Source organism: Nicotiana attenuata, unplaced genomic scaffold (genome assembly GCF_001879085.1).
Source record: "Nicotiana attenuata strain UT unplaced genomic scaffold, NIATTr2, whole genome shotgun sequence".
Lineage (NCBI taxonomy): Eukaryota > Viridiplantae > Streptophyta > Magnoliopsida > Solanales > Solanaceae > Nicotiana > Nicotiana attenuata.
Window position 1 is genome coordinate 39,544 of NW_017675278.1, and position 14,124 is coordinate 53,667.

At 39.9% G+C, this 14,124-nt stretch overlaps 1 protein-coding gene and 1 long non-coding RNA gene across 3 annotated transcripts; both read left to right on the forward strand.

The window, feature by feature from the left end:
• The first annotated feature begins 1,045 nt into the window (after positions 1–1,045).
• Positions 1,046–8,162, forward strand: LOC109219891 (protein STABILIZED1). Its single transcript, XM_019384361.1, has 2 exons — positions 1,046–4,423; positions 5,171–8,162. Exon 1 carries the CDS (start codon positions 1,167–1,169, stop codon positions 4,245–4,247), a length of 3,081 nt encoding a protein of 1,026 aa, XP_019239906.1. The 5' UTR covers positions 1,046–1,166; the 3' UTR covers positions 4,248–4,423; positions 5,171–8,162.
• A 1,444-nt stretch (positions 8,163–9,606) lies between these two features.
• On the forward strand, positions 9,607–11,208 carry LOC109219892. 2 transcript variants are annotated; one of them, XR_002067004.1, is made up of 3 exons: positions 9,607–9,919; positions 10,077–10,888; positions 11,006–11,208. It is a non-coding gene; the product is annotated as an uncharacterized LOC109219892 (long non-coding RNA). The 2 variants fall into 2 exon arrangements; XR_002067003.1 differs by having other exon boundaries at positions 10,077–11,208.
• Positions 11,209–14,124: the final 2,916 nt, after the last annotated feature.

Below are 14,124 nucleotides of genomic sequence, written 5' to 3' on the forward strand. Positions count from 1 at the left end.
AGGTATTTTCATATAAATTTCATTATCAAGCGAACGATACAGATAAGTTGTAACTACATCCATTAGATGTATTTCAAGCTTTTCATGTAGTGCTAAACTGATGAAATATCGAAATGTTATGGCATCCATAATAGGTGAATATGTTTCATCAAAATCGACTCCGGATCGTGGTGAGAACCCTTGTGCAACAAGGCGAGCTTTATATCTTTCAATTTCATTTTTATCATTCCTTTTTCGCACAAAAATCCATTTATGACCAACTGATTTTATACCAGAATACGTTTGGACTACTGGTCCAAAGACCTCTCTTTTAGAAAGTGCGTTCAATTATGATTGAATTGCCTCTTGGCAGTTTGGCCAATCAGATCTTTGTCGACAATCTTCGACAGACCGGGGTTCAAGATCCTCACTATCTTACATAATATTAAGTGCAACATTATATGCAAAAATATTATCCACCACTATTTTAGATCGATTTAAATTAATCCCATCACCGGTAGAACTTATTAAATTTCCTCACTCACTTGAGCCTCGGGTTCATTGATTTCTTCAGGAATCTCCGAACTAATTAGTTCTTGGGTCTCTTCAGGAGATCCCTTCGTAGTATCGTTTTGATCATTTGTCGATTTTCTTTTTCGAGGATTTCGATCCTTAAAACCCAAAGGCCTAGTTCACTAGCTCTCATGCTAGTTGATGGTCCTGCTGGCCCATATTATTACGATGCGATGGCATCATTATAAGATAACTTTGTCCAGAGTTTAAAATAATTACAACTTTGAAATCAATTCATTTATTTCTAGAAGAGAAACTCCGAATTTTTCAATAACTATACATACATTAATTCTATAATTTCTATGTTGTTAAAGCTATATACACAATATAGGAGCATAATGTTACCAAAGGAAAAATCTAAAAATGAAAATAAAAAATTTAGTTTTATTTTTTTGGTGATTATGAAAATTTGGCAAACGAGATTCTGAGATAGAGTTTGGTTTGTTTACAGCGGAACACGGCTGGGGTTTTGTAAATAAAGGGAGAAAACTTGAATTGCTTGGCCATTTTGGGGCCCACACTTCATTTATTAGTCCCTCACGCAATATTAGGTATCAAAATTTCTCGTCCTAAGTACTGTGTTTTCTGGGTAGCGATTTTGCGCATCAACAGCCATGGTTTTTATCAATCTTCCTGATAACAAAACCCTATCCCTAGACATTAATCCTTGTATAAGTTCGCTCCAAACCCTAACCCTCAAAATCCATGAAAATTTCCACATCCCAATCATTCAACAGCGTCTTTTTCTTTCCTGCCGGCGGTTACTGAACACCGAAGTACGGTTATCCGATCTAGGAATTTCCCCAAATTCGACTTTAACCCTACACGTCCCTCTTCTCGGAGGTATGCAAGCACCCGGGGCACCGAAAGCCCGACTCGATTTCCTAAACACAAGGCCGCCTCCGAATTATGTTGCTGGATTGGGCCGTGGTGCTACAGGTTTCACTACCCGTTCTGATATTGGGCCTGCCCGTGCTGCCCCTGACCTCCCAGATCGTTCAGCTGCTGCTGTTGGCGGCGCTGCACCGCCAGCTGGCGGCGTTGGCGTTGGCCGCGGCCGCGGCAAGGGTGGTGCCGGAGAGGAAGACGAAGAGGATGATAATGAGGAAAAGGGTTACGATGAGAACCAGAAATTCGATGAATTTGAAGGTAATGATGTAGGGTTATTTGCTTCTGCTGAGTATGATGAAGATGATAAAGAAGCTGATGCTATTTGGGAAGCTATTGATCAGAGAATGGATTCGAGGAGGAAAGATAGAAGAGAAGCTAGGTTAAAGGAAGAAATTGAGAAGTATCGAGCGTCTAACCCGAAGATTACTGAACAATTTGCTGATTTGAAGAGGAAATTGTATACATTGTCGAGTGACGAGTGGGATAGTATACCTGAAATTGGGGACTACTCGTTACGAAACAAGAAAAAGAGGTTTGAGAGTTTTGTGCCTGTTCCTGATACACTTTTGGAGAAGGCTAGGCAGGAGAAAGAGCATGTAAGTGCATTGGATCCGAGGAGCAGGATAGTTGGTGGCATGGAGACACCTTCAGCGCAGACGCCCGTTGCTGATTTGACTGCCGTGGGTGAAGGGAGAGGAACCGTGTTGTCGGTGAGGTTGGATAGGATTTTGGACTCGGTTACTGGACAAACTGTGGTGGATCCTAAGGGATACTTGACTGATTTGAAGAGCATGAAGATTACTAGCGATGCTGAGATTTCGGATATAAAGAAGGCTAGGTTGTTGCTTAAGTCGGTTACTCAGACAAATCCGAAGCATCCTCCTGGTTGGATAGCAGCTGCTAGACTGGAGGAGGTTGCAGGGAAGATGCAGGTAGCGAGGCAGTTGATAAAGAAAGGTTGTGAAGAGTGTCCTAAGAATGAGGATGTTTGGTTGGAGGCATGCCGTTTGGCGAGCCCCCTTGAGGCTAAGGCAGTGATTGCTCAAGGTGTTAAAGCAAATCCTAATTCAGTGAAATTGTGGATGCAGGCCTCAAAGTTGGAGGAAGATACAGCGAATAAGAGCCGTGTTTTGAGGAAAGGTCTAGAGCATATCCCTGATTCGGTGAGGTTGTGGAAAGCTGTTGTGGAGTTGGCTAATGAGGAAGATGCTAGACTTTTGCTTCAGAGGGCCGTAGAATGCTGTCCATTGCATGTGGAGCTGTGGCTTGCTCTTGCTAAGTTGGAAACTTATGAAAGCGCAAAGAAGGTGCTTAACAAGGCTAGAGAAAAACTTCCTAAAGAGCCTGCCATCTGGATCACCGCAGCTAGGCTGGAAGAAGCCAATGGGAATACTGCTTCTGTTGGGAAAATTATTGAAAGGGCAATCAGGGCTTTGCAAAGAGAAGGTTTGGAGATTGATAGGGAGGCTTGGATGAAGGAGGCTGAAGGATGCGAAAGAGCTGGTTCCCTTGGGACTTGCCAGGCAATAATAAATAACACTGTTGGGATTGGTGTTGAGGAAGAAGATAGGAAGAGGACCTGGGTTGCTGATGCTGAAGAGTGCAAGAAACGGGGTTCGATTGAAACAGCAAAATACATTTATGCACATGCTCTTACTGTATTTAGAACTAAGAAAAGCATCTGGCTTAAAGCAGCACAGCTCGAGAAAAGCCATGGTACCAGGGAATCACTTGATGCACTACTTCGAAAAGCAGTGACCTACATTCCAAAGGCCGAAGTTCTATGGTTGATGGGTGCCAAGGAGAAGTGGCTTGCTGGTGATGTTCCTGCAGCTCGAGCAATTCTGGAGGAAGCATTCGCTGCAATTCCTGATTCTGAGGAGATATGGCTTGCTGCTTTCAAGCTCGAGTTTGAGAACCGTGAGACAGAGAGGGCAAGGAAGCTTCTTGCTAAGGCACGTGAAAGGGGAGGCTTGGAACGAGTCTGGATGAAGTCAGCCATTGTGGAGAGAGAGCTTGGAAATGTGGATGAGGAGAGGAGATTGCTGGATGACGCATTGAGGCGCTTCCCCTCATTTTTCAAACTTTGGTTGATGTTGGGACAGTTGGAAGAGAGACTTGGTAATTCTGACAAGGCAAAGGATGCCTATGAGTCTGGCATTAAGAATTGTCCCAATTGTATACCCCTTTGGCTGTCCCTTGCGTCACTAGAGGAGAAGATGAATGGGCTGAGCAAAGCTCGAGCAGTTCTTACTATGGCCAGGAAGAAGAATCCTCAGAGCCCTGAGCTATGGCTTGCAGCTGTGCGGGCTGAAGCTAGGCATGGGTACAAAAGGGAAGCTGATGTTTTGATGGCTAAAGCATTGCAGGAGTGCCCCAATAGTGGCATTCTATGGGCTGCTTCAATTGAGATGGCACCTCGTCCTCAAAGAAAAACCAAAAGTTCTGATGCTTTAAAGAAGTGTGATCATGATCCGCATGTTATTGTTGCAGTGGCTAAGCTGTTTTGGCAGGAGAGGAAAGTAGACAAAGCAAGAAATTGGTTCAACAGGGCAGTGACCCTTGCACCAGATATTGGTGATTTCTGGGCATTGTACTTCAAATTTGAACAGCAGCATGGAACGGAGGAGCAGAGGAATGATGTGTTGAAGAGGTGTGTCGCCGCAGAGCCAAAGCATGGGGAAAAATGGCAAGCTACAGCCAAGGCCGTAGAGAACTCTCATGAACCAACAGAAAGCATATTGAAGAAGGTGGTAGCCACATTAAAGAAGGAGGAGAATTTGGCTGAACATAACCACAACTAATCAGCTGTAGTGTTTGAGTCTCTGTACTTGATAATCTTAGAGCAGACTTATAGGTTAGAGACAGTAGTTATAACATCCTTGTTTGAGTTGCTTCTAAGTATTGTATCTTGGTTGTGTTTCGCCTGATGTGAAGTTGATCTGAATGCTGCAATTTCCATTCCTCGTATTATTATAAGGTCAGCAGGGATGTTTCTCATATTGTTCTCAAGTTTATGTTTCTTGTTATATTTTATTTTAGAGACGAATGTTATGATTCCCTTTAAAAGGTTTAATCAATGTTCTATTTTCCTCTATTATCTCAATTCTCATATACCTTTTTCTTTCATACGCCTTTTTATGTTTTTATCAAAAATCTCATACACCTTTTTATGTAAGTTTCGTTTTTCACTTCATTCGTGGCATTTGAGTTAAGAAAGTTCAAGGCAAGTTTTAAAGTTATGCGTGGATGTGGACATACCTATTATATTTACATGTGTAGAGGGATGAGATGGAGTCAGCTTATCTCTTAACAAAACAGAAGAATCTCTTTTTTAGTACAACCATTTAATGGGTTAATTATGTCATGTACTGTTGTGATATGTTATTTATAATTATCAGAGACAGACAAAGAAGACATTTGGTCTCTATGCTTTTTGAGATGATACCATACCGTAGGAATGAGAGAACTTGCTAAGTTGACTGACTGGTAGCTTTCTGTTTTTTTTTTCTTTCTATGGACATTATTTCAGAAGTGATACCATTCTGGAAATTGAATTTTTTTTCACACTTTGCATTGTGTTACTTTCAGCGCCTGTAATGACCCACTTTCTGAATCGATGACCATTTAATTACCATGTGCAATTTTAGTTCTGACAATTACTTTTTTCATATTCTTTTGATATTCCTTCTCCTTAAATTTTCAAGTGGTAATGTCAAGCTTGCAGGAAATCGTTTTAGTCTGTGCTAAGAAGTACTTTTGAAGTTCTGGGCGTGCTCTATATTAGTTCATTATGTGATGATGGATTTACAAGATTCATTAATCAGAATCCTCTATTGGCTTACGGTAATGATGTCAGAATTTTATTTCTTTTGGTTGTCCGTGAACAAAGAAGGTATCAACAGTTATACTGTACAATTTGGTGTGGTACAAAGCTTAAGCTTGTGCTGGTGGCTCCTAAACCCCATCTTGCAATTGCATAGGCAGTCAAGGCAAAGTTAAGGATCACAATGAAAATTCATTCCAGAGATGATACTCTTAAGATGTGAATTTATCTACAAGGCGGACAGAAACTTGTTAAAGACTTCAGAGCTGTAGCATCTATTTCCTTGTGATGACCAAGAAACTTCCGACACATGGCTGCTATTCGAATAACCTGATATTTGATTGAAATCCTACTCCTTCCTCTCCATTTCATTTCCTGTTACCTATCATTGAACCTGACAATGGCACCTATGCATTGAGTGCTTTTGCTGAGACGGATTGAGTATGTGATTTTGAAAACTGCCGCAAACCTTTAATCTCTTTTCTTTCTGGAAAGTTTCTCAAGGTGTGACAGACTAGTCTTACAGATGTTGTCATAGAGTTTAAACCTTCAGTCTACTGTGGTAAAAGGGAATACTTGAGAAGACACTGATGATTTTACTCCTCTGAAGGACGTGTAAACATGAGGTAAGTTCTGCTGCATGAAAGACAAATCCAGGTTCTCCCAAAAATTTATTTACTTCTCATTATAGCTGACGAGAGAACTTCCCAATATGATGCTTCTATCGTTCCTCGCCTGAGTTTTTCATGGTAACTTGTGCACTTGTCTTCCACCCAGTTCTAAATCAGAGGTATAAACTCTCAAGTGTGTTTTCTTGTGCCCGATATTTTTTTTTTTTGATGAAGTAAGGAGAATTCATTAAAAGCATCCAGCGGATGCAGGCAAAAGATTACAATTAAGAGAGATGGTGTCTGCTCATATACACAAAAAAGCTATTCTATCACTAAGGAGCACACACAATCAAAAAATTGAACAGAACTAGTTACAGGTGCCTGATTTAGCCAACTAAACAAATTCAATAAGCATTTTGCTTTGACTACATGGATCGGAGTTGAGATCCCATCAAAACATCTACGGTTCCTTTCCTTCCAGATGCACCAAAAGATAGCAGCAGGTACCATTACCCAATTTTTTTTGATGGATTTACCAACTCTCCATGAACACCAACATTCATATGCTTCCTTGATGCTGTTAAGCTTGACCCAGGCTAGTCCAAAAATAGAGAGGAACATGTTCCAAATATCACATGCTAAAGGACAATGCAAAAAGAGATGACTAACACTTTCAGAATACAAATTGCACATGTAGCACCTATTCACCATTGGTATACTCCTTCTGCTTAGGTTGTCTTGAGTGAGGCATGCTTCATTTAAGGCAACCCAACTGAAACAAATCACTTTAGGAGGCAGTTTTGTTCTCCAAATTAGTTTCCATGGCCAATTGTTTATCAGATCATTGTTGGAGCATAGGTGTGCATATGCTTTCGTCACTGTAAATTTCCCGTCCCCCCATTCCAGTTTGTCCTTCAGCTGGGGTTTGACAGCAATCTGTGCCAGTTTGGCCAGCAATTCCATTAGGTCATCTATCTCCCAATCTTGAAAATGTCTCCTGAATTGAGGGTCCCAAGAGCTGTTCTGCCAACATTGTTCTACAGTGGATTCTTGATCTACTGCCAGTAGGTACAAATTTGGAAATTCATCTTTTAGTGCCATTGTTCCCAGCCACTTGTCTTTCCAAAACTTGATGAGTGTTCCACTTCCTAACTTGAGTTTTGAGTTAAGTTGGAACTCATCCCATAAACTAGATATGTGTTTCCATAGGCCTGTACCATGAGGTGATCTGCTATGTCTTGTGCACCAGTTGTTCCTCACACCATGTTTAGCATTAATCACCGATTTCCACAAACCAGGGTCCTCCAAATTATACCTCCAATGCCATTTCATTAGCATACTCTTATTATGTAATGCCAAATCTTTAACACCCAATCCTCCATGCTCCTTTGGTAAGATAACCTTTGGCCATTTAACCAAATGAAATTTGTGGCTTTGACTGTTGCCTTCCCATAAGAAGTTTCTTCTAATTTGATCTAGCCTCTTCTTCACTTTAACTGGAATTGGGAATAATGACATGAAATAGGTAGGAATACTATCCAACACACTGTTAATAAACGTTAATCTACCCCCCATAGAGAGGTATTGCATTTTCCAGGAGGCCAATCTTTTCTCAAACTTCTCAATAACCCCCCTCCAGATTTTTTGTGATTTGTATGATGCTCCCAACGGTAGGCCTAGGTATGTAGTGGGGAAGGATCCCACACTACAACACATTATATCAGATAGCTCCTCCAGACCAGGAACATCACTGACAGTAAAAATTGTGCTTTTTGACATGTTCATTTGTAAACCTGATATGGCTTCAAAATACTTGTGACCTCTCAGCCCCCGACATATTATCATAAACCTGAACACTAGTTGACTATTTAGCTAGTTCGCCTGAGAAATCTCATTTTCGTAATTATCCTTTCTATGTCTTGCAGCTTGAGCATCATGTTGAACCTTCCCAAATTGGTTTGTTATCAGCAGCTTCTTCAAAGTAACTTCTTTCTTTTTTATCCTCAAGCAGAAAGTGTTAGTTATTCATGTTTTCTGCAAAAGAATGGAAAAGGATAACTACTAGATACCTTCATAGGAAAGGGAACTAACTACCTTCATAGGAAAGGGGAACTACCAAACACAGGCTTAAATTGGTTTACTTTTGTTTCATCAATATTTGCTGACTACTCTTTGGACTTTGGTAACTTGGTGAACAACTAAAATGACTATAATCTTCTCAATAACCACGTTGTATTCCTGGTCTTACTTTTTCCTATATACTATGAGGAGCCAATTGTTTTCGTTTTCGGTTCTCTCTTAGTCTATGTGGTGCTATAAATCAATCAATCACAGCTGCACTGGAGTTCCACTACTTAATTGTACTAGATTTGATTACTAATTTGTCACGTATTGGATGAAGACCACAGAGTCCAATAGCTTTTTACCATTGGGTGTCCGTGCTGCATGCACAGGTATTATCAAGAGAACGGGTTGTGATGGGATGTCAACACCGTTTTTGCATGGAATGCATAGATAAATCAATGAGACTGAGGTATCTAATGCATAAAGTCAGTTTGTGATTCAACTAGTCGTTAGAGGCCAAGAATTATCTGAAAACTACTCCGGATTTTACTTGTAATTGCGCTTTTACAGGAATAATGAATACCCTGCTTGCCGCACACATATTGCTAGTCGCCGGTCATTGAGAGATTATCCTAGATTTGATACCTTAATTGAGGCAATATATCCAGATGTTGAGAAGTATGAAGAGGAGGGATTTTCTTAATTAATATTGTGCAACTTAATGAACACCCTCCCCCGCCTTTAAAATGGAAAAGAAGGGACACTACGGGAAAAAGAAGAAATACGAAACCACTAGAGGCCTCTATTCCTTTCCTCTTTTGATGAAACTTGTCTGCTACTTTCTGGAATATCTTGTTTCAGGAGCTTGTCTTTCTTGAAGAGGAACGGGCACTCAATGAGCAGGTCAGTTAAAGAAGCACCTAAAATCCTCATTCTGAATGGACGTATTTGTTTGCATGTTTTTAGTTCTTGTTTTCTGCCTGTCCTCTTTTGTTTACAGCGATGGTATATATATCTCAAAGAGTCAAAGTTGTTACTGGAACAGAACACACATATAGAGGTGATCTATGCATAGTCATTACAGGTCCATGCATGTTGAAGATAGTTGTTATGAATTAATAGCACATGTTAATCCAACTTTAAAAGGCTATGTTCTCCTTGTATTTGAGAATCTGAGAATCAAATGTAAGATTTTTTTACAATTGCTTGTGAAACACTTGTTCTCAGGTGTGATAATATGCCTATCCGATAGTCCAATTCACTTTAACGCATACTTAGTAGATTATAAATAACTGTGCACATAAACTGTTAATGCAATGGACATAGATATATATTTAACTTTTCTTTCATGATTGACACTTCACTATATGTTTTGGGGGCTACACATATAGACCTGATACATGCCTTGTGTTTTATTGGACAGATTGAAGCATCCGTTGCCCAAATTTCTCGACGCCAATCTGAAGCACTGATTAAGAGGCACAGACTTGGAAACGACACAGCTGCTCCCTCTGCACAAACAACATCTCGCAACTATCACAATCCTTATTCAAGAAGAAGGAGAAGCAGTCAGGGGACTGAACCTAAGCGATCCGATCCAAATGAGAGTGAAAATGATGATCATGACAAGAACAAAGATTCACCTCCCAAGGATNCACCACCACCACCCCAAAAAAAAAAGGAAAAAAAAACCCAAAAATGATGAGCGTGGAACACAAACCAAGTGTAGGAATCGCAAAGGAGCTCCAGCCACCCAGACTTCCTCTTCAGCTGCCAGTCCAAATAGGTTGAAACTGCAGCAGAACTACCCAGAGACACCCTAGGCAATTCTCCTGGACCTGCACAGAAGCCTGAAACGCTTACTTGGGAAAGAGTTTGGTGTTCGAAGTCACAGTCGACATGGCAGTGCCTGTGGTGACACGATCATCCGAATTAGCTGATTATCTTGAAAGTGTCCCGAGCAAATGATGATGAGGTATTATAAGATTCTCATGACATGCTTGTTCATCTGATTCAATAATGATTATCCTAGCTTCGCTCATAAGTAGTCATAACATCTAGAATGAGCATGAGCTGTGTCTGGTTTGTCCTCTATGATCATTTTTCCGTAATTCACTGTTCTTATTTTGCAGTTAAATATCCATCTTGAGCTTATCCCATTAGATAAACAACCGGCACCAAGTCTGAAAAAATGCCATATCTGCTGCAGCCAAAGCACGCCAGTTGAACACCTCTGTGAAGTCAGAACTCCTTTCATGTCATACAGAAAAAAAACTTCCATTCCACTATCCTTGTCAAAAGTAGAAATGAGACATATTTATATGGAGGCCTTAGTGACCTAAAACATGGAACTCTCTGCATTAGATGCAAGACAAATTCAAAACTTTCTGTGCTGCACAATCTTATTCCTGATGCAAGGATGGACACTTCTATCTTCTGATTCAGCTTTAATGTCTCTATCTGATGATACATGTTTGTTTTTAATGGTTATACCTCTAAATATCTTCAGAATAGGATTTGCTTCCATAGTATCTGCAGGCTGTTCATTTTTCCATTTTCCCTCAATGACCATTTTTGTAATGATATTCTTGAGTGCAGCTTATTGTTCAGTGGACAAAATCATAAGCCAAAGATGTTTAATTAGTGGCAGCAAAGGACAACAGTGTTGTTGGCAATGCACTGTTAACCATTCAACCTTAATGGATGCATCAAATATGCTAGCCCAGGTTATCAGTGGGTCCAAGGTTACTCTGCAAAGCTTGCAAAGGCGAGAAATTTTTTATGGAATCAATTCTAGTTGCCCATTACATAAAAATCTGACGAGTTGGAAATAAAATGAGGAATCAAGTTCTATTCTATTACAACAACAACATACCCAGTATATTACCACATGCGGGGTCTGGGTTAGGTAGTGTGTACGCCGTCTTACTCTTATCTTGTGCAGGTAGAGGGACTGTTTCCAAGAGACCCCTGGCTCAGGCCAAGTTCTATTATATTATCTTATAAAATTTATGTTTGTTGATGTTTCCATTTAAGTCCCATTTTTTGGTTGTTGTTTCAGATACTCGTTTACGTGCAAAAGAATTCTGAGGTATGATGATTATATAGTTACGTGAGTTTCTTGATTCGGGTTTGTAGAGGGATGAGGGCCGGGGAGAAAAGAAGATAGGGGTGTATGTTCACCGGAGAACATGTGGAGCCAATCATTAGGAATTGTTTTAGTTTTCTCTGAATAGCAGTAGTCCGCTACTTTCCAGTTCTGCAGATATCTATCCTTGCTTGTATAAAGAATTTTTTTTTTTTTTTTTTTCATTTTACACAAGTTTTTGGTTTGCTTACTTACAAGCATTGAGATGTGTTCGAACTCCTTAGAGCTACAGTAATTTATTCTAAGGAGAGTCTGAATTGATATATCTTCATGAGCACCAAGTCACAGAAACAGACACTAGATTTGTCCTTCTTCCAACTCTTCCCATTTTGTAATATTTTGTTTTTAAAACTCTCCCTTTCTTTTCTATTCAGTATACCAAGTAAAAAGAATGAAAAAGTAAAGAAAGATATACTTGTTCCCAGTGTTTGGAAAAGCGATCGCTTCGTCGCTTTAAGCGCGAAGCGACAAGGCATCGCTTTTCCCAGAGAGAGGGGACTCGGCCGTGTGAAGCGCACGCTTCAGTGGACAAAGCGATGAAGCGACAGAAGCGATAAAGCGATCGCTTCTGTTAAAAATCGCAGCTGGGCCCTTTTTTAAAAAAAAAAGATTGGGTCTGTTTGTATTGCTCAACAAAACAGAGAACCCTTCTCTCTTCTTCATCGACAAAACTAGGGTTTCCAGGTAATTTTTCTTCTTCTCATTTTTTTCTTTCTTCTTCTTGTTCCCGTCCAGCGTCTGCTCTTTTTTTCTTTCTGTTTCTTTCTTTCTTCCTTCTTCTTCTTCTCTTCTCTTTTTCTCGTCCAGGGCGGGCGCTGTATTCTTTCCTTCCCTCCCCCCTTTTATTCTTCTTAATTTTAATATGTATCTTAGTTTATAAAATTACTTATTATATATATGTGTTATATTTTTCAGTTTATTTGATTTTTTAATATGTATTTCAGTTTATAATATATATATATATATATATATATATATATATATATATATATATATATATATATATATATATATATATANGTATGTGTTTAAAAGTATATATATATATATGTGTATGTATGTATGTATGTATGTATGTATGTATGTATGTATTTTAAGAATTGCGCTTCACTTCAATGAAGCGTGTGCTTCGCTTTTGAAGCGAGGCGAGCTCCTGTTGCTTTTTTGCGCTTGGCGCTCTCAAAAACACTGCTTGTTCCCTTCCAATTTGTTTTATATGTTGACTATACAATGAAAATTTCTGTGTTGATCCTAGAAGTATATAATTTGGTTATAACAAAATTGAAGGCTGTTTTGGGAAGAGAGTAAAGGATGTGGTCCCGTGGCTTGCCTGTTGAGTGATTTACTTTCTGTTTTTCAAGCAAGACCGAATGCATTATGTTGTTGTATTAGGAGATATCTAGTTGTCATGACCGTTGGGGTTAATTTCAAAAGATAGAAGTAGAGGGAGTGAACAGTAATAACCGAAAATAACGGAAGGCCAGGATCAATTTGTTTTTAATGAGGCTCAACGACTAAGATCAAGCCAACCTAGTATAAGTAACAGAATTGACGAGGAGAGAGACATGCTAAAAATTCCGGTAATCTAACAACCTTCTCTCTCCTTCTTCTTCTCCTAAATTCTCTCACACTTTTTTCTTCTTCTTTGATCATTCTTCTTCCTTCTTCTACAGATTCGACTATCAATGGAGATTCCGATTACTTTCTGAATTCGTAGTTAGTTTAGTTCATTGTAATTCCTTTTCAGTTTTATTAATATACCGAAAATTGTCCCAAAATTATTGTTATTTTCATTTGTCTTTTTTTCTTAAATTCTGTTTGGAGTGGCTAAGGCCATAACAATTGGCATCAGAGCCTTTGATTCTGCGACTACTCGACTCCAATTATGGCGGAAGGAACGAGAATGAAGTTGATGGATGAGAAGTTGGCCCATCACGACGAGCTACTGATTGAATTGCGAGATGTCCAACAAGCTTTGCGTGATGTACAAGTTGGAATACAAGGCACTTTGGAGCAGTTATTAGATCGGTTGAGCACGATGGAGAGGAGGCCTAACAAAGGGCCTGAGTAGGTGCAAGGAATTGGGGATGGATTGCTTCCACTTCCAGTTCCTGATGTTCGACACCCTAGACCACAACAAGGAGTTGTTCCTAGTCCTAAATAGGAGCTACCCAGCTTTGATGGGACATGCCCTAAGGTATGGATTCGAAAATATGATAGGTTTAAATTTGTATAAAGTTCCTGAAGAACAGAAGGTGGATGGTGCCGCTCTATATATGAATGGAGATGCTGAGACTTGGTATAACTCCTTAGAATTGAGTAAAGGGAGAGTGTCCTGGGCTGAGTTCAAGGAGGAAGTATGTAACAGGTTTGGTGGTGTATTGATGAAAGACGTTGTGGAGGAGTTTAACAAACTGGAACAGACGGGTACTGTTGAGGAACTCCTAGTGAAGTTTGATGACCTAAAAGCACTGATGATAGTCAGGAATCCTGCATTGAACGAAGCTCATTTTCTGTCTAGTTTTTGGAGCTCTCAAAGAAGAGATTAGGTTCTCTGTGAAGCTCTTCAAACCAACCACACTGAGCTATGCCATACAACAGGCCAGAATGCAAGAAAAGGCCATTGAAGCTGCCCAAAAGAAGATTAAGGCTATGCCTAAATCTGGTACCAATACTGGAGTATCAACAAGTGTTAATGCTCAAAGGCTGGGAGGAGTGGCTGCTTCTAAGCCTAGTCCACTTAGACTTAGCCCTGAAATCTATGAATACAGGAAGTCTAACCACTTGTGTTTTGGGTGTGGAGAAAAGTACACACAAGGTCATAGATGTAAGATGAAGCAGCTGCAATGCATAGTGGGTACCACAGAGGAGTTACCTCAAGACAAACCTGAAGAACTGACTCAGTACCAAGATGAAGTGATTCCAGACATTGATATTGAGCTTGTAAAGGGGAGGATATACAGGAAGCTATATGCCTAAGTGCTCTCTCTGGGAACAGCAATAGGGTCAATACCATTTTGGTTAGTGATATC

Bases quoted from the DNA above. Each gene is read 5' to 3' on its own strand.
- LOC109219891 (XM_019384361.1), top strand. From the start codon at position 1,167: ATGGTTTTTATCAATCTTCCTGATAACAAAACCCTATCCCTAGACATT.